This window comes from Bidens hawaiensis, unplaced genomic scaffold, assembly GCF_021521415.1.
Source record: "Bidens hawaiensis isolate Kalapana, Puna unplaced genomic scaffold, B.hawaiensis_p1.1 tig00004020_1, whole genome shotgun sequence".
Classification (NCBI taxonomy): Eukaryota; Viridiplantae; Streptophyta; class Magnoliopsida; order Asterales; family Asteraceae; genus Bidens; species Bidens hawaiensis.
This window is the reverse complement of record NW_027491236.1, coordinates 856,198-880,790: the sequence shown is the minus strand read 5'-3', so window position 1 is coordinate 880,790 and position 24,593 is coordinate 856,198. Positions and strand designations below refer to the sequence as shown.

At 33.0% G+C, this 24,593-nt stretch overlaps 1 protein-coding gene across 1 annotated transcript; it reads right to left on the bottom strand.

Annotated features, from left to right (window-relative positions):
- Positions 1-12,805: 12,805 nt before the first annotated feature.
- On the bottom strand, positions 12,806-20,519 carry LOC143625168 (sphingoid long-chain bases kinase 1-like). The gene is made up of 10 exons (XM_077095599.1): positions 20,448-20,519; positions 18,709-19,188; positions 17,769-18,101; positions 17,554-17,647; positions 17,444-17,481; positions 16,521-16,667; positions 16,229-16,328; positions 14,918-15,411; positions 13,739-14,179; positions 12,806-13,140 (listed from the first exon to the last, which is right to left on the bottom strand). Exons 2-10 carry the CDS (start codon positions 19,123-19,125, stop codon positions 12,988-12,990), a joined length of 2,217 nt encoding a protein of 738 aa, XP_076951714.1. The 5' UTR covers positions 19,126-19,188; positions 20,448-20,519; the 3' UTR covers positions 12,806-12,987.
- Positions 20,520-24,593: the final 4,074 nt, after the last annotated feature.

The following is a 24,593-nucleotide window of genomic DNA, read 5'->3' as shown; positions in this document are numbered from 1 at the left end:
TTCACTCAATCCCGTTTCTCTAATCATTTTTTTGTTTTTATCATCTTCATCTATATTTTGTTTATACATTATTAACCTTTTTTTTGTCATAGAGGTTGTTTGAAATTATTTGAATTTGATAAATTCTTTCTACATGATAATTCAGGATCCTAAACTCCTAATTCTGTTAAGTATGATAATAATTATGTGAATTATAATATTTTATGTAGGTTTTATATATTTTATTTATAATAATTTTTGCAGGAACTTCTAAATGAATTTGCGGAAAGTAATAGTGACAAGTTTAAAGATATACCTCAAACACTTCAAATTCAACATCATAAAAGCATTCCCAGCCCTTTTTCATCCCTATCTCTATAATTAAACTAAAAAACACTACATTTCTCTCTTCTATTCAATTAAATAATACTTTTTTATACCTTTATCATTACAGTTTTCTCTCTTCACCCTATAATTTACAAAAAATCACTACTTTTTCACCAAATTTAAAAAAAATCACTACATCTTCTCTTTCCACCCTATAATTTACACTCACAACCCCACCCTATAATTTACAAACCCTCACATAATTTTAGGGGATGGGTTGGGAATGCTCTAAAGTGTCATCTTTTAATATTTTGTTCACAAAAAATGATAAAAATGTATGTTTTGCAAATTGATTGGTTGAACTACTGGCTGAATTGCGTGTTCGTCGAAAACAATTGATTATATTTATTTTAAGTGATTGTGATAACAAATGGTTAGTTAGAACTTCATCCAAGATGGCTACTGCAAATGGTTTTCTCGATGCCCTTGTGTTATACAATCATCAGAAAATGAACTACAAATTGGTATATATCAGTAATTATTTTTTTTATTTTTATAATTCTAATCATAATTATTCATTACAATTAACTGGTGCTAAATTTAAGCATAATTATGCTTATAATAGCATAATTATGATTTAATATTATTTAACACAAAAAATCTTAACAAATTGAAGTTAAAAATCTCGCATTAAAAGTTTTCCAATCTCAACATACTTTCCAGATTTTAATAAAATTTCAGTTAAATTACAATTAATAGTTATATAATGTGATTTGAATTTGAGTTTAAGATTATGTTAAATCTTTTAATTATGTCAAAATTCATGCTTAAAATAAAACACTGATATTTTTATTGGTCCTTAAAATAGTTTCCATTAAAATATTTTTCATATTTTTATTAAAATTTCATTAAAAATATCATTTCATCATTAGATAATAGTTATTTGAATTTGAATTCAAGATTATATTAAAATCTTTTCAATATTTCAAAATTGTCGCTATAAATTAAAACCGATAGACTTCCATAATTTATGCATAAATAAAACCATAATATATTCAAATGGTCCTTAAGCATAATTATGCGTATAATATAATTATTATGATTTAATATTATTTAACACAAAAAGTCATAACAAATTGAAGTTAAAAATCTCGCATTAAAAGTTTTCTAATCTCAAAATACTTTCCATATTTTTAAAAAAATTTCAGTCAAATAACAATTAATTGTTACATATTGTGATTTGAATTTGAATTCAACTTAAATTCTCTGGATTTTGTCAAATTAGTATTTTTATTTTTAATTATTCAAAAATTAATAAGTATTTTAATTAAGATTGATTTTCACAAATTATCACTATAAAACTATTACATACACATTTAAAAAAATTCCAAATACTTCTATTACATTGTGAATATTTAAATTTGAAATCGAAGATTATATTAAAATGTTATAGTTATTTCAAATTAATGCCTAAAATAAAAATCATATCTTTTTAACTTCCCCTTAACTTATGCATATAACATTGAACATATAAAAAAGTTGCATTTTTCTCATTTCTAATTTTACTAACTTTAACAAAAAATAATGTCATAAGTAGCTAGTATATAAGCGATACATTGAGCTTGCATTATTCACATATATTGACCTTGCATTCTTTATATTTTGAAAGAATGATAAATTACCATCTTATCTACTAATATATTTGTTACAAAGTTGAAAATATTGGTTTACCATATATAGCTCGGTCAATACTTTTATAAACATTTACAAGCGCATACTGATATTCCTTGTCAGTTATCCTGAGAGAATTCAATTCTATTTAATTTTATAATTATTTAATTATAGTACATATAATTTTTTATAATTTAGTTCCAAAGATAATTCAACATGATTTCAAATATAAAGCATCACTAATTCTTTCATTTTCACACCGGTTTTTTGGATGTTGTGGTATTATGTTTATTTATATGAGTAAGATGATTTTTTAAAACTACAACGATGATGGAGTTTTTATTAATATGCCTTTTTGGATGTTGCAAATTTTTTTGGGCATATAACACATGACTTCATTAAATAATGAAGTTTTTATTAATATGTCTCTTTGGTTTCATGATTTAAGTTATCAAGATGTTTTAAGTTGTCATTTTACACTGTTTGTCTTTTTATGTTTTTTCTTTCGATAAAAATAACAATGTATACCTTATAATTAATGTAACATTATAAGTTATTAAAAATAAAGAATTTCTAATTCATTAATATATATATATATATATATATATATAACATTTTTTTTATATTTTTCATTCGTGTGTAACACGGGTAATTAACCTACTGATCCAATAAAACAATAAAAAAAATAAATTGATGATTTCTGTTAGTGGGCCAGGCTCAAAAAAATAAACTCATCTTTTTTATTTTTATTATTATTAACCCTAAACCCCCAATCAATCAGCCGCTGTTGAACTAGCATCCCCATATCCACTGTCAATCATTATGTATGTATGTATGTTTATTGGCTACGAAGGTTGAACCGCAATTATGCATTTTACTTTTCTCTAATCACTAATTATGAATGTTTTAAGATTAATTCTGCACATATTATTTTTAAATGATTTTATTCGTCGAATTTGGCTTTCAATCGCTCAGTTTAATTTTTTTAATGAAATTTTATGTAAAATTGAGTTTTAAATGATATTTTTTACATGTAAAACACCCCTGTATATTAATTAGTACCTATTATTATTATTATTATTATTATTATTATTATTATTATTATTATTATGTATATAAGGATTGGAATGGCGGAGCTTGCGTTTGATGTGGTTGAGCACATACTGCTACGATTGGATGTCGAAGATCTAATCCGATGCAAGAGCGTATGCAAGTCATGGCTATCTTTCATATCCACTACTCGTTTTGTTAAAGCTCACTTGGACCATACTATCAAGAGTGATCATGACAATCGTCAACTCGGCCATAGAAGGATCTGTCATTCTAAATCTAGGCCTAGAGGCCGTATGGCTAATGGCAACGAGATAATTCGTATTGTTGGTTCGTCCAATGGCCTTGTATGTATTTCCCCTAAAGGTGTTAAGCTTGTAGTAACCAATCCTTCAACTAGGGAACAGAAGAAACTTCCAACGCCGCCGTATCGGCCTCATGTGTGTCTACGTGGAATGATCAGGCAAGAAGTATGTTGGGGTTTTGGTTATGATATATGCACGGATGACTACAAGGTTATAGCAGGGTTTTGGAAAAGACATGATGATAGAAAGTGGACAACTTTTTATGCGTTATCTTTGAAATCGAATACTTGGCAAGTTATTGGAGAAATAATGTATAGGAATATTCAGTATAAGTCTGGTATTTTGTGTGGCAGGGCGCTTCATTGGTTCATGAAGGATGGAAATAAGAAGAAAGTAATTATTTCTTTGGATTTATCTACACGGGAATTTAAAGAAATTCCCCTACCAGATGCTAACGATTCTGACTATGATATCGATTATTTTAAACTTGGGGATTTAGAAAACTGTCTATACGTATGCTTACGTTGGACTCGGTCTCTTATGAAGAAGTGGGTAATGAAAAACAAGTGGGAGATATATATTGGTCGTTGTCAGACCAAGTATGATGTTGCACACTTCATGCCATTGAAGTTGGATTCACAAAAGATGTGTAGGCTTGATGGTTGTACTCGTGTGCTGGCCAGCGAACGGAAATATGTCACTGCAAGTATATTTGTGAAGAGCCTCGTATCTCCCCATCTCCATGTTAATGACAATGCCAAGGTTCGATCTAAGTGTCCTTTTCTTTTATTACAAACACACACACACGCACGCACATAATTGTTCTAATTTTCTTTTTGTATATGCATGTACTGCAGCAAGGGCAGGGTGATACTGAGAGTGTTAAAAGCGGCAACGTAAGAAAGAGGAGGAGGAGCAAGAGGTCTTGAAAGCATAAAAAGCTTCCCGAATGAGTGCAAAAATTTATTCCAGTATTAGCTAGCTGCTGTCTGCTGGTGGTTTTATATTAACATCATCGCCTTTGTTACGAATTTTTTGGTCTATACTGCTGTTAAATTTTACCCTAATAATTTCTGCAATCTCCATATTTGTTTTTTGTAATTCACACTTGCATTTATCTTATGCAGTATGCAAGACTTACGATTTTCTTGTTTTATTCAGTTACTTCCTATGTATGTTGACATAATTTGGAAACTGGTAGTGTAATTAGTCTATGTATAAAACTATCGAATACCTGATTAACTTTTAATATTTGTATTTCTCCTGTCAAACCTGTATTTAGTTATTTTATTTACAAAGAAGAATTGTATATATGTGTGAACCCTCGGGTGGGCAAAAGTGAAATTGCACTAGTTTTGACGTTATTTTACTAATCTCGTGAAAATAACGTTAAAAGTGGCGGAAGGTTAATCAGGCATCATGTGGTGGCGCTGATAGTCGAAAGACAAGGGTACACGCACCAATCGGCCGATGTCTCGATGGTTGAGTGTTATGTGCCTTATGTCCAAGGCTTGATGCAAAACTACTATCGAGCCGGGGGTCTCACCGGAAGCAGCCTCTCTATTCCTTCGGGGTAGAGGTAAGGCTGTCTACATCTTACCCTCCTCAGACCCTACCATAGCTTTGCTATCGGTGGGATTTACTGAGTACGATGATGATGATGATTTACAAAGAAGATTTGTATCAGAAATTCTTCTTAATTAGTTTCTTTGCAGAACAGAAGAAATAATTGGGTTAGTAAGGGAACTCTGCAAACACAACGTGTAGACGATTCAAGTCTGAAATTCCGAGTATTGTGGAAAATGATGTACAACAACTATATCGTGTATGAATTTATGAGGAAATTTACAGATTTCTGTTGTCAAGAACACATGGCCTAGAGTTATCAAGTAAGCAGGCTACAGACTTGGCTCGAGTGATAGGGCTACAACTCTACAAGGGTGCCCAAGACACCTCCCTTAGCCTAAACAAGACATATATCGAGCCAACTACCCAAGTTGACTCCCATTACGTCGGACAGACTAGAACAATGCCTGAAAAAGCTGGTTAATTAGGTTAAAACAGTGACTGACCCGTTAGGCTAGGGAGGTGCCTAACGTTCTGTCCATAGGCTAATGGTAGAAACCGGAAATCTAAAGTACTGAAATTAAGATAATAGCCACATTCGAGATAGGCTTGATCTCCAATTACAAGGTTAAAGAACCCTAATTCTGATAAACATACCTAACTAATAAAACAAAGATACGCTTATTAATACTAAACCTAAGTGGCAGTTCTAGAACAAAACTGCCCCACTAAATTTTACTTAAACTGTTCCCGCTTGTTTGGTAAATTGGGTTTAGGCGGGAATAGATTCTAAGGGACCAGGTACGTATCAGCTACTGTTGCCCAATTGGGTAGATTTAGATGGTGCTTGACAACCATCGCGTGCTTAGGTTGTACCGGTGCCTGACTAGGCTGCTACGTTGCATGATCACCACCACCTAGGCTGTATATAAAAGTGCCAAACCCCGGAGTTTCTTATGATTGGAGATTTGGCTAATCCTTGTGTAAACATTGAAATCAAATATTTGCAAAGTTATTTGGAGAAGTGAAGTGTATGCCTATTGTGTCACCAGTTTAATTCATTAGTCGGCCTAGTCAAAAAATCAATATTGGTTATAACTTACCTTTACCTTCATTATGATTAGGAGAGGTGTACAAAAAAACCGGTTTGGGACTGGTTTTAGGCAAACCAAATCAAACCGGTTTGGGTTTAAAACCGATTTCACCCAAACCGGTTCTCAAACCGACCCAAACCGTCAGTTTCAGGACCGGTTCCCCTTAAGATCTACAAAACCGGTTTTAAAACCGAACCAATTTGAGGAAAGCCGGTTTAAAACCGGTTTATAAACCGAAATGAACCGACGAGACCAGGCCTGCCTATCTTGTGTCGAAACCGGTTTATAAACCGAACCGGTTTGAGTCAAACCGGTTTTGACCAGCCGTTGACCAAACCGGTTCAGTTTAGGTAAAACCGGTTTTGTACACCTCTAATGATTAGGACTTAGCAGTAATTACCTAAACACTTTAAAATTCTAGCTAGCGGATATACGGCAAACTGATACTAGTTTTCAATATTCAAGTAAGTATAACATGAACTATGGCATAGTAGAGAAAATTAGAGGTGCACAAATCGGGGTTTTTTTAATACCCTGTTTCGGGTATTGAACCGGGTTTGGGTATGATCGGGTATTGAGAGAAATCGGGTAAGGTTCAGGTAGGATATTGAGGAGAAAATCTTAACCCTGTGTTCTCAGATAGGGTATAATCGGGTTCGGGTATAACCGGGTATTAGAACCGGTAAGTGTCCGGGTAATAATACCCCATTTTGAATTTGTAATTTTTTTATGCAGATTTAAATTTTGTTAAATTTGCTTTGTAATTTATAAAAACAACTCAAATATATTTTTTAAGTACAAATTATTTACTTTATAATATGCAATAAAAAAAAACTTAAACATGAAAGTTTTAAAGTAAACATAAAAATATACTATAAAAGCTCATGTATTACCTCGGGTGGTATCAGGTATCGGGTATAACCGGGTATGGGCATAGGGTATGACCGGTTCCGGGTATAAATCGGGTACGATTCCGGGTAAGGGTATTGAGCTCAAAAAATGCATACCCTATCCATACCTGGTTCCGGTTTCGGGTATAGAATACTCAGGTATAAAAAAAATAAGTTTCAGGTATTTTTTTCTGGTCCAGTTTTTGTGCACCTCTAGAGAAAACAACATATATTATTTTCTTTTCGTAATTATTTATGCTTTTTTTAACTGAATGAAGCGGGTTTGGGCTTGGGCTTATAATATACAACATATATATTAAATCTATAATATATATAAATGAAAACCCAAAAATCCTATGTATCGCGATGTGGTCGCTTCCCCATTTTATGGAAGCCACCAGATTTCTTGATTTTTAAATGGAGGCCTCTCATAGATTTAACCCAAATTCATGGGTATGGGTCTTACCAAAACCAGATAGCTCTTAAACGGGTTATAACATCTCATTAAATTAAAAATTAATCTTACCAATTATTTGATATGAAAATCCTATAAAATATGAATATACTAAAATTTAATATCCAATTTAAAAAGAAAAAGATATTATTTATAATTAATAAACAATTTTATAGTAAAAAACATAAGCAGGTCATGGGTCACCAAATCCAGATAGCTTTTAAACGGGTTATAACATATCATTTATTTATGAAACTCTTTCTTCATCAAACCCTAAGTATATTATTAACTTTCTTACAATAAAGAAAATTAAAATTCAAAAAATAAATATTAAAAAGTAAATAATGTAAAATAACCATTCACTCAAGCAATCAGATTGCTTTATTTATAAATGAAAGCTTCTCACGCATTTGACCGGAATTCACGGGTAAAGGTCTCACCAAACTCAGATAGCTCTTAAACGGGTTATAACTTCTCATTATATTAAAAAATAATCTAATCAAATATTTGATATTAAAATCCTATAAAATTAGAATATACTAAAAAATTAATATTCTATTTTATTTTAAAAAAAAGATATTATTTATAATTAAGAAACAATTTTATAATAAAGAAAATAAACGGGTAATGGGTATCACCAAATCCAGATAGTTTTTAAACCGGATTATAACATATCATTTATTTGTGAAACCATTTCATCATCAAACCCAATTATATTAATTATTTACTTTCTTATAATAAATAAAATTAAAATCCAAATATACATATATAAATATTAAAAACGAATAATGTAAAACAACCTATGCATAACTTAATTGCCGTTTAAAAATAAACATAACCTAGCTCTCTCTCTTTCTTTCCATGGATCTGTTTTGCAGCATGCTAATGACTGGGCTTGCGTTTGATGTGTTTGGGTATATACTGGTACGAATGGATGTCAAAGATGTAATCCGATGCAAGAGCGTGTGTAAGTCATGGCTTTCTTTTATATCCACTCCTCGTTTTGTTAAAGCTCACTTGAACCATAATATCAAGAGTGATCGTGACAATTGTCAACTTGGTCATAGAAGAATCCACAGTTAACAGGAGGTTAGAAGACACGTTTGGCTGGAATGATATTCATATTGTTGGTTCTTGTAACGGCCTCGTATGCGTTTCTCCTCGATATACCGAGATTCTAGTAACCAATCCTTCCACTAGACAACAGAAGATACTGCCTGATATGTTCGAAACAAGCGAATTAATATGTTGGGGTTTTGGATGACTACAAGGTTATACCCGGGCTCACGAAAAGTGGCGATACAAAGTGGACAACTTTTCATGCGTTGACATTGAAGTCAAATACTTGGAAAGTCATTGGAGGAGTAGAGTACGGGAATATGGGTCGTAGAACTGGTGTCTTATGTGATGGGGCACTTTACTGGTTCATGGCTGATCGTAAATTAGATTATGATAAGAAAGTAATTATTTCCTTGGATTTATCTACCGAGGAATTTAAAGAAATCCCACTACCAGATGATACCGATCAAAACACTATGACCGGTTTCTTAAAACGCAAACAACTCGGGGTTATAGAAGGTTGTCTATGCATATATTATCCCCGTATGCCTGCTAAGAAATGGGTAAAGAGAAACGACGAGTGGGAACTATATATTGATGATGATTGTCGGAGCAAGCATGATGTTGCACACTGCTTGAGCAGAGTGAATGATTCACGAAAGCCGGGGGGTCATGCCTACATTCTCAAACATTATGATGGTTGTCGATTGACCTGCAATAGGGACTATATGCGTGCTAGTATATTTGTCAAGAGCCTTGTATCTCCGCATCCCCATGTTGATAATACTAATGACTTATCAGAGGCCGAACAAGGTTCGATCTAAATTTCTTTTAATACACACGCGCGCGCACACAAATATATGTTCTAATTTTGTGTTTGTCATACACAGGGGTGCAGGAAGACAATGAGGGTGTTGAAAGTGGTAACATAAGAAAGAGGAAGAGGAACAGGTGCAAGTGGCTTCCTCGTTGGTTTCCATAAATATATTTTATTTAGTACAATATTAGCTGCTGCAGGTCATTCATGTTTTATTATGCAATACTAATGAAGAGGATGGACATATTATATATTTTTATTAGCTAAATTCAAGAGAATAATAAATCAATTAATTATACCCGGTGGGTAATGGCTACATGTTACAATGCTGTTAAATGATGAGTTGGGGAATATATATGAATATTGTACAAGTTTAAAGGGATATATATGAAGTTGCCTTCATCTGAAAAATGTTAATAATTTGGAAGCATAACATGAGGCCTAATATACATACCTGTCCTACCATATGTTCAATATGAACATCAAATTAAGCATTAACTTAAGGGTCACATAAACACAAGACATAATTAGCATTAACTGAGTAGAGTCTACAATCTTAGACTTGATGAGAGTCCCCCTTATTGATTTAATTTGAATTTGGTTTCACTAATCCATTAAACCCAAAATTTGGTTATAACCTTAAGTTAATGTAAAAATATAATGAAATCTTATCTTTTATGTGACATCCCTCGATTTCGGGTTAAATTGTATTTATTTTGTATTTGTTTTTATGTTGTAAACCGACCCGATTTATATCCCGAACATTTCAAATATATAAAATATTGGATTTTATGTTACTAAAACATTCCCGCTTGTCTAATTTGAAAAACCCCTTTTATGGATTCGAAAACAGACTTAAAACACTCAAGATACATCAAAAACGAACTTCCGGACGCGAACCGACGTGCAGACCAGCAACAGATCAGCAGCCCCATCTTTTTTTTTTTTTGTTTTGTGACTTGTCTTGACCCCTCTTGCATGCAAACCTTGATATCACACTCTATGCTTGACCCTTTCAACCCACCCTATATATACACCCATATCCCCTTCATTAATCCCTGCTCATTCATCTCTTTCTCTTCCAATTCTCAAGCATTCAAAGGTGTTCTTCATATTTTTTTGACAGTTTGACTTTCCAAAGTCAAACTGACCATAGTCTTACATTATAATCAACTTGTTAACACTTATTTATACTTGAAGATTGTTATACAACATATATATAATAGCACCCTTTGTACCTTCTGTGGGCATTTCTCCGGTCTCGGTCGGTTAAGTGTCCGGCCCATAAGACAAAGCTACATGGAGGACTCGTAATAGTCCTTGATTATATATATTTTCCGCATCTAACCATCAAACTTGTTATACTTGTTTAACTTCTGCTCATCTTAGTTCTATTTTACATTTTGAGTTCCATGGTTATGGGTTTGTAGAGACTAGCCTCGGTTATTCCGTAAATAGCTCCAAACCGGAAGCCGAACTCTTGTTTACTAGTTTGTTTAAATAGTTGTATAAACATGTTTTATGTAAGATTTGAGTTTCTAAAATCATTAAATTAGTTCCATGGTTATGGGTTTGTAGAATCTAACCTCGGTCTTATCCCGAAACAAGATCCGAACCGGAAACCGAACTTTCGTTTAAAGACTTTGTTATTGACTTTTTGTATGTAAAACTTTGGTATTATTATTTATAAATTATTTTACAAGTTCTATGATGTTTGGACATGTGGTAACCATTCTTGGCCTTATTCCAAGATAAAAACCGAACCAAACCGAACTAAACCAAGTTTACTCGCTTAAGACACACAAGTGTGTTTTTAACCATTAAAGCTTATATATTTTTTTAAAAATACTTTATAAACTGATTTTAATTATTTTCACAAAGTACTCGGAATGTTGAATCCAACTTGATCTTATAACAAAGTTTGGACCGATTAAACCGAACACTCGCTTAACGGACGTTGTTAGTTCTAAAACAATAGAACTACATACGTGGTTAAGTCTCTTTAAGATTTATTGAGTTATCTCATACATTTATTATTTTGGGAAAGTTGACTTTGGGTTTGGTCAAGTCACCAAGACCCGAACCGACCACCCGAACACTCGTTAAAACCCGTTTTAGTATCTATATTATAAAGGGACTTGCTTTCTTGCATTTTTACCCACCTTATTACTTAGCATAGGTTGAGTAAAAATTAAGGGCTAGATACTTTAACCCGGTTTTGAGCAAACTTACATTTTTAAAAGGACTATTATTAAAATTTCTTACATATTTACATTTTAAACCTTAAACTTTAAATTGTTTACATTTCTTATCATTTTTTTTCGTTTAAAGACTTCCAAGACAACTTTTATAATACAAGACTTCTTCTCCTTTAGGCTTTGTTCGTTAAACTCATCGTTCCGGTTAATCTCCAAATCATCAAATCTTTCAAGTTTATTACTTGAACGTGAGTACTTTCATCCCCCGTTTTCACTCTTTTATATTTTAGGGGTGACATTGCAAACTTATTCAAATCCAAATGATTTATACTTGAGTCTTAAACCACAAACTTTATTGTATACTTTACTTAAATAAATGCACGATTTGGTATTATATGCTTATACGCTTAAGTGCTAATGTGTTTACCGCTTTTGGATGGTTGATTCATAAATCCGAGTATATCTGGCATCCCCTTATAGAAAGGTGTCGTTAATGTATTCTTATTAACGATTTCATACAAAATCCGAGTATATTTGGCATCCCCTTATAGAAAGGTGTCGTTAATGTATTCTTATTAACGATTTCATTTATCTAAATTGTTGCTATTATTTATTGTTTTGTATACAAGTTGTGGAATTTCATATTATATATATATTGTTCAAAAACTATGAAATTGCTCACCAACCTTTGTGTTGACAAAATCTATTTATGCAATGTTACAGGGTTGACTTTAGATTGACTTGAGGACTTGAAGAAAAAACGTTATCGAGACTATTAGGATATTAGTAAAACGAACAATATATTATTTACTATGATTTGAATTCGGTTATCGTATGAACAAGTTATGTGACTCTTTGTGTTTTTATGAATTTAAATGAGTTGATTAAATATTGTCACTTAATAGTATCGTGTGCGATAAACAATCGGTTGCGCCCCGACGTTTCCATCATGGTCGGGGTGACATTTTACCTTCATTATGATTTACTGATTAGGTACAACCTAAACACTTCCAATTTCTAATGGAATAGCGGCAAACTGAAACTAGCTTTTTTTTAGCAGTATTGATTTTGATTTTTGGATTATAAACTACATTAATGTCTCTGGGCTGGAGCATAAAGTATAAAAAATATCCCCGCACAAAATGCCTCTCGTTTTAGTGTATACAGGTTTCGTAAGTCGGAACACCAAGTACACCACTCCCAGAGCGTTTGGTTTCCAAAACCACACTATTAAGAATTTGCTTTATACAGCCTGTATATGCAAGACACTAAACTACTAGAGCAATATATCAACCATGTTTCAATCCAACATTCTTCAACGTTCAAAAGAAGCCACAAAGTCAAACTCTACAAAACGCTTTACAATACAATACACATCAACCAATTCAAATTGACTTCCAAAATATTGTATCCATCCATATAAAGATTGCACTCTAAGCATCAATACATACAAAGTATAATGCGCATATATATAAGATCTGGATTACTACGGACAGAAGGGGGCAAACAAGAAATCAAGCCGGAGATAGGAAAAAGAACAAATTATACAACCACCTCGTCCTGGAGGGGTAAAATGGTTATTTCACATTGCTGTTTGGAGGGCGGCCAATGAGCCTGCATTGGTCTGGAAGTATAGATGAAACGACTTGACCAGAGACCCGAAAAAGTTCACCGTCGATTCCACACCCGTTGTGTGTGCTTTTTCCTGGTTTTAACTTCACAGACTTAACCTGAAAAACAATAATGTTAATAATTCGCATGCTAAACGAAAAGCAAAAAGATGGCAACTTTGACCCGTTTGCATTTAGGTTATGCTTTATCTATAACAGGTCAAATAGATTAAATTAAAAGAGTTAACTTACTTAACTATAAAGGAAATCAGTCAGACTGGCTCAAATGAAACCAAAAATACCAATCCATAACCATATTCAATATATTGGACCAATTTTTTTTCTGCCCAAAATTTTCAAACCCAAATGGTAAAACCGAACCAAAAACCATAAAAATCGAAACCAAACGGTTTTCAAAACCACGAAATTCGGTTATTGGTTCGGATTGAGCCCAAAACTAACCCATGCACATCCCTAGTTAATTATGATTGCAAAGACTCTAAATCTGTTAATAGAACGATGCAGGAGGTTGCGTGCACAAAATCTGTACTTTTAGCAACTTTCAACCCATTTGACCCATTTCCATTTTAGATAATTTATTTTAATTTGATTCGAGTCTTCTAATAAAAAACACAACCCAAATCCACCCATTATACTAGTTAAGAACAATTCAATATACAATCTAATAAAACTATAATTCCAATTTTAAGCAACACACCTTCACATATTCAACATAAGGAAGAGACAGGTGTCGGCCCATCTGCAGAAGCAAGAAGAATCTCAACAACCTTAATCTTCCACTTCCATGAACCAACAATAGATCCAAAGTATTATCATCTGGCTCGGCTTTTGGTGCCACCACTTGGGAACTCAAACTTTGAACTGTTTTACACGAATGGTTGCAAGCCAGAATACCAAGAAACTTTCCTTTCTTAACAACCCAATTTTCTTCCAGTCTGACCCCACTATCCCTCCTTTCTCCACTTTCAACATCTTCTGGCGGGCCCGGTAATTCAATCGGGTTTTCCATTTCCCAATTGTGGAGTTCCGTGTCCCATTTCGGTTCGGCATCCCAAATTGGGCCTGGATCTGACATTGTTGATGATATGTCCTCTTTGTCATTTGTTCCTAGGTTTCCCCATGAAGACCTAGTAGGATCCTATTTTGTGCATCAAATCAAATCAAATCAAATCAAATCAAATCAGCAAAAATACGTGTTCCGACTTTCCTCATATTTCTGTTAAGAAAAGGGCGAACCGAGCTAGGTTTGGCTCAGGTTTGAGCTCGAAGTTGAACAAGCCGGCTCGACTCGGCTTCGGTCGGCTCGTTTATTATAACAAGCTTAAAAGTTGGGCTCAAGCTCCCCCTGTTAATTTTTTTTACTTTTTTATATTTTACACATATGGATATGTAAAAGACCAAAAAAATATATTTTTAACATATAAACAATGCAAAATATATAAACTAGAGAATTTAATATATAATATGTATAAATTTTTTTACAACTTTTTAAAAGATCAAGAGGCAGATTGAAAACATTATATGTATTGTTTTTCACTATTTTTATACTTATTGTATATATATACACAACACACATAAATTTGTGTGGGATTCAATTTAAACAAGCCAAACAAGTGAACCAACAAGCCAGTTAATGAGCGAGCCACAAGCCGCCACTGACTCAGGCTCGAATCGTTTACAAACCAAGCCCGCTCGGCATTGTTTAGAAACAAAGCTTTTTGAACAACCCTATGGGTCATATGGTAAAGAAGTTTTAAAAAGACATGACATTTCGAATTTCTTTATTAGGTAAAGAACTTTTAAACACTTTCCTATTTATGCACTAAATCAAATTAGCAAAATATATGTTCTTATGTAGAATGCATAAGCTAATCACCTGCGATGATGTCATCCCACTCCTCCCTTTATCAGTCCTTGACTTTGACCGTGTTCTTGGCCAGTTTGAACTTGATGAAAGTGGCTGAGGATGGATGACTTCTGGATCTGATGTTACATTGCTTCTACTACTAGAAAGACGTTTTGACTTTGAGTCAATGGCCCGTACATAATCAGACGGCTCAGCACTACTACATGTTGTATCCATCTCGACTCCAGATCGACTGGGTGTCATTATAGAGTCAATACTTGATAAACTAGCGGCTCTCGGGATGCCATCTGTAGTTGATCTCCTCATGACATCTGTATATAGATCTGACATATCGACTATATCTTTGTCAGCTAATTCTTGTCTTTCTAGATTGTTCTTTTCTGATGCTGGCAGGTATTCGAGTTCATAGCTGTATTTTGGTAAGCATAAAAACTTGAGAACACCAGCAACAAAATAACGTAGAGGACCGAAGCGTTTTTGGTATTTCTCAGAAAGTTCCAAAACTGTGACAGATGAATATATATTTTATCAACATAATAGTGATTATGCGAATCAAAGTAGACAGACAACACATGTATATTTCATAATTGAGTAAGTTTGAGGTTGAAATTTGTTCGTGTCTAGGGGTGTAAACAAGTTAAGCTGCTGGTGAGCTACTCGAGATCGGCTCGCCAAAGGCACGAATCGAGCCGACCTTAAACGAGCCTGAGCTTAACTTATCGAGCTTCAGTGAGCCTGTTATTTGTATAAATTTTATTAAATATTTTGCTGTATGTAAAAATTATGAATTAAATATACAAATAAAAATAGTTATAATTAAAAATGTTATATAAATTATTTGCAAATATTAAACGAGCTAAAGCCGGAGCCAAGCTCGAGCTTAAAAACTAATCATAAGCTGAGCTCAAGCTTTAGAAATAGACTTCAAAACGAGCCCCAGCCTAATCAAATTGGGCTCGGCTCGTTAACACTCCTATTCATGTCCCATGAAACTGAAAACATTCTAAGTTCAAAAATCAACTCACTAATAGGTCAAATGAATACTATTAAAAAAAGCTAAAAAGAAAATGTGTCAAATGGGGCACAGATTGAAAGTCGCCCAAAGTAGCCAAGATTGGATTTTATTTGGAGTATAATCTCCTAAATCAAATTTAATACATTTAAGTATTTGAAAAAAAAAATGAACCAAAAGCTTTTAGGTCAGCCCGTGAAAAATTACCTGCTTTAACCTAATAACCAACCCGCTCATTTTGCCACCTCTAAAACTAATGTGTTCAAGGTCCACACCCACCCCAATCTTTAGATAGCAACATAGCTTACCATCACTAACAAAACCAAAGTATGAAACCGTCATTCCAAAATGAATGACCCCTGTTTGAACCCATTCGACAGCGAATACATCTGTAGCAGTTAGACCTCCCTGACAAAATACAAGTATAATGCACATTAATATTATGTAACCTTCATATAATTTTAGAATTTGAAAAACATTCATCTGTCTGCCATTAGCAGCTAAGTGAGGCCAAAAGAAAACAAACATTTTGACATCAATCTCATGGGTCATATTTGACCTTATGTTTGACTTGAAACCCATACTAATACCAAGCATTACCTTCACTATAGCTAGTGCAGCAGAAACTGGGTCCCTAACACCAAGAACAGTCCAGACTAAGGAATTGTCAGAGCCAGCAGGTATGATACCAATTGGGATTGAAATTGCTTCTTTCTGATTGTCTCTGCAAAGAAGACCATTTAATACCTGCACCACAAATAATATCATGTAAATGAACAACCCATATAGGGATACTATTTATATGAATATGTCCATTGCCAAAATAGAACATATTACTTAATTTTATTAATATTATTACAAATATAATCTTTAAATTTAAAAATGAAACGATTTAGAAAGTTGTAGGCACTACAAACACATTTTGGGAAACTTTTAACTGGCATTACGTTACCAACTTGAACCAGCTGATTTATTTATATAATAACACTTAATCAGCACATTTGACCCGTTAAAGATAGAACATAACCCAAACCAAACCACTAAATGGGTCAAAAATTGCCACATCAGCAGTCAGCTACTCTTGTGTGCCTGTAATACACCCACGGAAGGTGTAGAATACTAGAAGTAGAACATATTCAGATGAAGCACACATATTATTGTTAGTAGGAAATAGCAATTTACTTGCGAGTAATTCAACCAGTAAAAACTCAAAGTTGACTCCGTGCATATCATTTTTGCTTTTACTGAGTACAACTATAGCTCTTGTAAATCATAAGAGAAAGCATTGAGAATTCAACAACTTATTGTGTAAACTAGGATTCAAAATATGGCATCATAGTCATCTAACTTTGGTAACTTCTATCACCTAACACTTTGATAAACTGTACTTTTACATTATGTAAGAAACAGTAGATTTTCACTCAAGCCTGATGTGGTCAGCTCTGGTATAACCTGATAACCTCACTCACTCGTATTATAATATTACGACGGCAAAATCTGATCAACTAAAAATAAAAACCAACCTCATTGACGATTCCATCACCTCCAACACATATAATTCCTGGAATGGGTTGAGAATTCACAAATTAATCTCTGATAAAAACAAAAAACTAAAAAAATGTAAAATGCCTACCATCAGGACATGTGCTGAAATCAACATTGTAAGCTAGATTTTTAGCATGGCCTGCAGAATTTGTCTTGACTACCTCCAGCTTAAACCCTGCTAGCTGTAAATAAGAAATGAAATATTATTCCCATTAATAAAAAAAATGGATCACACATCAAGAATGTCAATCAACTAAAAAAGATATAAAATGCTGTTTCTAAAGATCAGAGATTACAAAATACCTTAAATATCGGTTCAACCAAGTTATAAAAAACTTTGCTGGAGCGACCACGTCCAGACCGTGGATTCAAAATGACAAGCATCCTAGGTGGACTTTTACTTTTAATATGTGAATAAGAAAAATCAGTAGCCATTGGATGAGGCGAACAATTAACAAAACAATTCTGATCAGCAAACCCAGTAACCCATTGAAAAGCTTCATCTGAAGCTGAAGCCAAAAAGCAAAAGTCCTTCCTGCTTCGACCAGACTTCATAAAACAAGAAAGGGTGTATGAAGGCCTTTTTATAGGGTATGCATGCACTATAAAATGTCTCAGACCATAGTTGTAGGATACCTGCATAAGTTATGGGTTGCGATATTAACTACAAAGGTTCATATGTGAAAGCAAAAGTGTAAAAATAACTACTTTTAGTCGCATTATTAAGTGTGTCAAGATACTTCAAGTTTATAAAAGTTGAGAAATAATAAAACCTTCATACCCATAAGTGTATGGAAACAACTTAAAAAATCATGCCGTGTAGAGATAATAATATGCAGATCATACGGGAAAATTAATTTGTACATTCAATTGTGAAGATTTGGCAATATACTAACCTTTTCAAGTGTAGAGTTAGAATCAGTTTCTCCATGTTTTGAAGAGTGAAGATTTTGAATTAATTTGTCAAATGCACTTTCTCCAAAAAAAGTTTACAATTCTAGACTCTTGAGTGTCCAAATGTGGGCAATTCTGTTTTTGGTTATGCAAATTCTGAACTCAGTTATAACCGAATAACCCATATTATCGATTATTCAGTTCGGTTTCGGTTACAACCAAATAAAATCCAAAACCAAATGAACCGAAAACCAAACCAATGAACACCCCGGCTCTAGAACTGATTGATTTGTTAGTAAATACAAATGAAACACAAGGCATGAAAAACGATTTTTTTGGGTAAACTTACTGAAATGACATCATCAAGGCTTAAAACATGAGAACCCCAAACCAAAGCCTTGCTTGTAAGTTTAGCATCAACAGGATTTAAGTGAGCAAATTCTGTTGAACTTTGTGCATCGGTATCTTTAATGGTCTTTCTCTTATCCAAAACTAGCTTTCCAGAAAGAATTTCATATCCCAGCAAATCAGATTGCTCATCTGCAATATCAATCCTGTGTTCTTCCCTCTTTGCTTTCTTGGAATCATCACTGCTGACGCTGACATCATTTCGTCTTGAAGCTTTATTTTTAGTACGTTTTTCAGGAAACACAACTGGAGATGTTTGTTGGCCCGTTGATATTTGGGAGCAACAATTAAGGTGGCGAAGTGCTTGTTGAGGGGCTCTTAAAGAATTGCTTTTGGAAAGACTGCCACTGTTCAGCATGCCGTTTACAGTGCAGAAAAAACCAGAACGCAAATGACAGTGGCAACCAATATTTTGTCTTAGCTGTCAAGTAAATTATAGTCAAATTCAAACCATAAGATACAGTATAACAAAACAGTCAGCATACTTTATGAACCTAGAAACGTGTCATAGTCACTCATAGCAACACTCAGCATACTTTATGTCATAGCAACAGATGCAACCCACAAGATAGGTTTTGGGAGCTAAAAGTTGGTTCTACTTCTACAATCTCATAAAAACTACGACAATTCATTTTCGAAGTTCCCTTATAAAAATCGCAAGAATTCGTTTCTTTAAACCTTCTAATCCATAATAACTTATTTCATCATGACAGTCATTACCAAAGTTCATAGCATTGGCTTAGACTTTAGATCCACAAGATTGCCCAAATTTTCAAAGGAATTGGTCAACAATCAATTTCCTTAAAAATTATTTGCTTGCAGCTTTCATTTGATGGAGCAATTAACAGAAACTTCATATGTATGAGTATCGCACAAAACGACCTAAGGCGTCTAACCTAAAGTTAAAGTTTGACAAAGATCAAATAGGAATCATTCACTCAATTTTAATGGCATTCACTCTTGGCTTCCTGGTTATTTCATATCTTTGTAAAACCTATTTATATGTCAATTGACTTAACAATAACATGTCAGTAGAGTACGCACCAACAATAGAACTTGCTGAAGTTGTCTGACTCTGACAAGTGGCATCACCCTTATCCACTGTCTGACTTATGCGTTTAAAATTAAATAAAACACATTTGGTATAACTAACAAACTTTATTGTTTTAGTTGGCCAATAAACGAGCTGGAAAGACCAGCAACTGACAACAACAACCAAAGTAGACAAATAAAACACAAAAACCAAGTTTCACAAATGTCTTTGCATCCATAATCACAAACCAGTTCTCCATCTGGTGAATTATAAATCCATATAAAATAATCATAACATAAACCAACTGCCTAATCAATATACGGCCTAATGATTAATTAAAACATCATTTCCCAATTAACTAAACAAACAATCCAAATCCAATTCCAATTCTAGGGTTTCTGGCAATTAGGCAACATGTATTCTACATTTCAACTGCCTGAAGCACCACTAATTTCATAACTAATCTAATTATGCAATAAACCTAGGGCTAAAGCAAAATAAGTTCACAACATAACGTACAACACACTTGACATATTTCAATTAAAACTGAAACGAAGATTTAGGCAACAATATAACGGCAATACACACTCCAGAAGCAGATCGAGTGTAAAAAGACGTGGTAAGAGAGAATTAGGGCAAGGAAGTACCAAAATGATGCGATCGGGCGGTTGGAGTAAAGTGATTGGCGGCTAATTGGATGGAAGGAATAGGAATATAGAGGAAGGAAGGAAGTTAGATAGGAGTTGACGGTGGTGGTGGTTATTGTCAACGGGGACGGCGGCGGTAGGTGGATTGAGGATTATTGTGTTGTTGGAGAAGAAAGAAAGGATCGACTGACTGTATCAATATCATGATCCACAACAATTCCACTCACTAGTATTTTTAATTTCGGTTTTATCTTTCTTTTTCTTAAAGTAAGTTACTCTTTTTAAAAGAAAAGTAGTAGTATTAAACTAAGTGAAGTTTTATTCTTTTTACATTTTACATATATATTATTTTTTTAAGTGTTTATTAATTTAATTATCCACCACTTGAGGTGTGATGGAAAGAGGCTTGGGTTTGTAAGTGTAGGTCGACTTAAGTTCGATCATTACTTGCATCACTTTTGGTGGATTAAGGCAATAAAAGATTTGAGCAAAGCCTTATGTAAGGTTGTCAGTTCGAATCCCGGGCCCATCCGGGTTTTCGTCCCACCGTGTGTTACGGTAGAGAACTCCACTATTGTGGTGGCAGATTACCGTATGGTTTCCCGGGGGAAACGTTCAAGCCAAAACTCTAAAAACCAGCGTGTATAGATGCACAAAATACCTGATTCCGGACTCGACCCGGTGTACCCGACCCGGAACCGATTCCTACCTGTACCAGGCCCACGGGTAGGACGGGGTACAGGATTTCTCTTCGGAGCCGTACCCGGAACATGTGGAACCGGAACCGGAAATACCCGGTCAAAACTCGATCCTACCATACCCAAAACCCGAAAAAGACCCGGTGGAACCGGTCAAACACCCGACTATACCCGGAACCGGTTCCTACCTAGACCCGGTTTTGACTTTTGTTGACTATACCCGAACCGGTTCCGGTTCCTGAAATACCCGGTTTGTGCATCTCTACCAGCGTGGGTCTAATTAAGACAACATAGTCTGGTCAAAGCGTGCCAACGTGCCTCTTCAATTTGGAGAGTGGGGTGGTCTAAACACATAAAGTCGTCGTTCTAAAAAATGTGTTTATGATTTGGAGTTCCTCTTCTTAAGAGGTAGACGAAACAGTTTAGTAGAAGGCGGATTTATGCACGCTTATTTAATAAATGAATGGGCATGAATAGAAGATTTTGTATATATTTAATTAAACGAATGAAATGAAAATATTTTGTTTGTTTATTTACATTTAAGAGCTTCTTTTTTATATGTTGGTTCATTTATTAGCCTATATATATTCTTCAGTAATTGAACGTATATTATTCACACTCGTTTATTGATGTGTTAAGATAATTCAACCTATGCGAGTAAAAAAAAGAGGCAAACTTTGAAGATGGTAGAAGAAAACAATTAACCTAAAATAATAAGAATTCAATTTTATATCGAACATAGATTAACCATTACATATCTAGATTCTAGATATAATTCTGTAACAGAAACGAAAAACAACTTATACACTCTAATACATAGTTTATAAGCTACAACACGATACACATATTAAAGGCATAAATATGCACATAACTATTGGTTCAATCATCAAGAACTCTTTTCCTCAGGATTTATCTTTTTCTTATTCTTCACACTTTTCACCGCATCTAAGACAGATGCGGCAACAAACTCACCCATCATGGTGGAAACATGCTTCTTTTGTGTAGGTATAACGATTGTTGATTTCACCTTGCTCGTCCTGCTCTCTTTGTGTTTTTGTTGTTGCTAATTTGCTTGTCTTTATCCGCCATTGCTAGTTGTTTGTGAATCCTTTTCCCTATTACACTTTGTTGTGTATCAGTTCACCTGTAGATTGTAGTTCACCAAGGATGATCTCTTAATTTATACAAACTAGTAATCCACATCTCCATAAAATAATGTGTGCGAGTCCACAATATCCTCGAACTTACAAAAGAATTTAATTGTTGTTGAGGGGTAATTTACAATTTTACATCGTGTGATGGCTTGGTGTTTATATGTATTTGATTGTTTAATTTTTCAATTGAAAGGATTGTTTGTGAAAACACTTAACGATTAATATCATGGCATATAATCTTAAATTTCATGACTGTTGTAGGAAAATTTTCAACTTGTGTGTGAATAAGCCTTGCTTGGCAGTTGTTATCTCCAATATAAGATGGCAAATCGCGGATCTTATTTCATCTAACATGAGATAGCATAGCTCCGAATTTTACGGTTAAAACTTAAAACCATCTTATCTTGCTACAATACTAGGTTAGTAACCCGTGCATACACGAGCTGAATAAAAAATATAACATAAATAATAAAGATGTTTATATACAATTTAATGATACGAAATGATAACTTTAGTTTTAAAATGGTAAATAAATCAAAAATCAAGCCAAGTTTAACTAAATTTTCATATAAGGCAAATTCTAGGTATTTAGATGTACACATGCTCGAAAAAGAGACCTTTAATAGTTTAGGCATATGTTAGTTGTTTTACGCAAATCAAATGGATCTTTATAATAATAATATTTTAAAATAATGTATTTAAAAATTAGTTTAAAATACGTAATAAATAAATAAACAATAAACATTTTTTTATTTCAGAAAATCACCATTAAATGAGAGTTAATGAAAATTTAATTTGGAATTTTAAAAATAATAATAAATGTAGCATATTAAATTTAATAGATTTAAATAGGATTTAATTTTGGAAATAGATTATGTGTTATCCTATGTGGACACTTTAAAAAGATGCATGTGCCCACATAGTCTTGATTTAATCTTACTATACTATTAAAGCAACATATCTTCTCCACATGTCATTTAACTAGGTTATTCACATTGGATGCCAAGTATACAATTTCTATAAATAAATTATCCACCCAATAAATAATTTAATTCTAAACATTAACTAATAAGTTAGAGAATGTTTCAAAATAAATAGTTATAATAATCATTTATTGAGTAATAAAGATAATTAATTGTCTTCATTGTTATTTTCTAATATTTTGAGACTTTATTATTTTAATTTTTTTTATGGATTTTGGGAAATTATTTATGAACGTTGGACTGGATGCATGAATGTTTGGATTGAAATGGTGATTTAAGTCATAAAGTTTGGATTTTATTGTTGCTTTATTAAACGGTTTAATCAAAATTACAATTCTTATATCTCATTGTTATAACCATGTTTGTAGCATTCTTTATGTTGTTTACTTATATGTTTTATAATTTCAATAAAAATAGTTTTTATAGTACACAACTTATGTTACAACATCTACATGTTTATGATTCATAACTTACAACATATGATTTCAGTACATGACGAAGTTTTAATAAATATGTCCTTTTTTATTTCATGGTATAAGTTAGAAACATGTTTTAAATTGTTATTTATCTTTATTTTTCTTTGTATGTTGGATTTTTTTTAATTAAAACAATAATGTGATACCTTATATTAATAATGTTAAATTATTTGCCGTTTATAATTCATTAAAATGTATAACACACACACACATATACATATATATACATATATACATACATATATATATATACGAAGTTTTTTATATATCCGCCCGTGTGTAACACGGGATCTAGCCTAGTATATTAGTAAGATAAGATTAGCAAGACCATGCGAACGCATGTCATCTTTTTAAAGTGTCCACATTGACACATAAGCTATTTCCAAAATTAAACCCTATGTAAATCTATTAAATTAATATGCTACATTTATTATTATTTTTAAAATTCCTAAATTAAATTTTCATTAACTCTCATTTAATGGTTATTTCCATAACTAAGAAAAATGTTTAATGCTTATTTATTTATTACATCTTTTAAACTAATTTTTTAAATGCTTTATTTCAAAATATTATTATTATAAAGATCCATTTGATTTGCGTGAAACAACTAACATATGTTTAAACTATTAAAAGTCTCTTTTTCGAACGTGTGTACATCTAACTACCAAGAATTTGCCTTCTGTGAAAATTTGGTTAAACTCGGCTTGATTCTTTATTTATTTTACCATTTTAAAGCTAAAGTTATCATTTTGTACCATTAAATTGTATATAAACATCTTTTTTTTATTAATGTTATATTCTTTCTTCAGTCCGTGTATTACACGAGGTACTAACC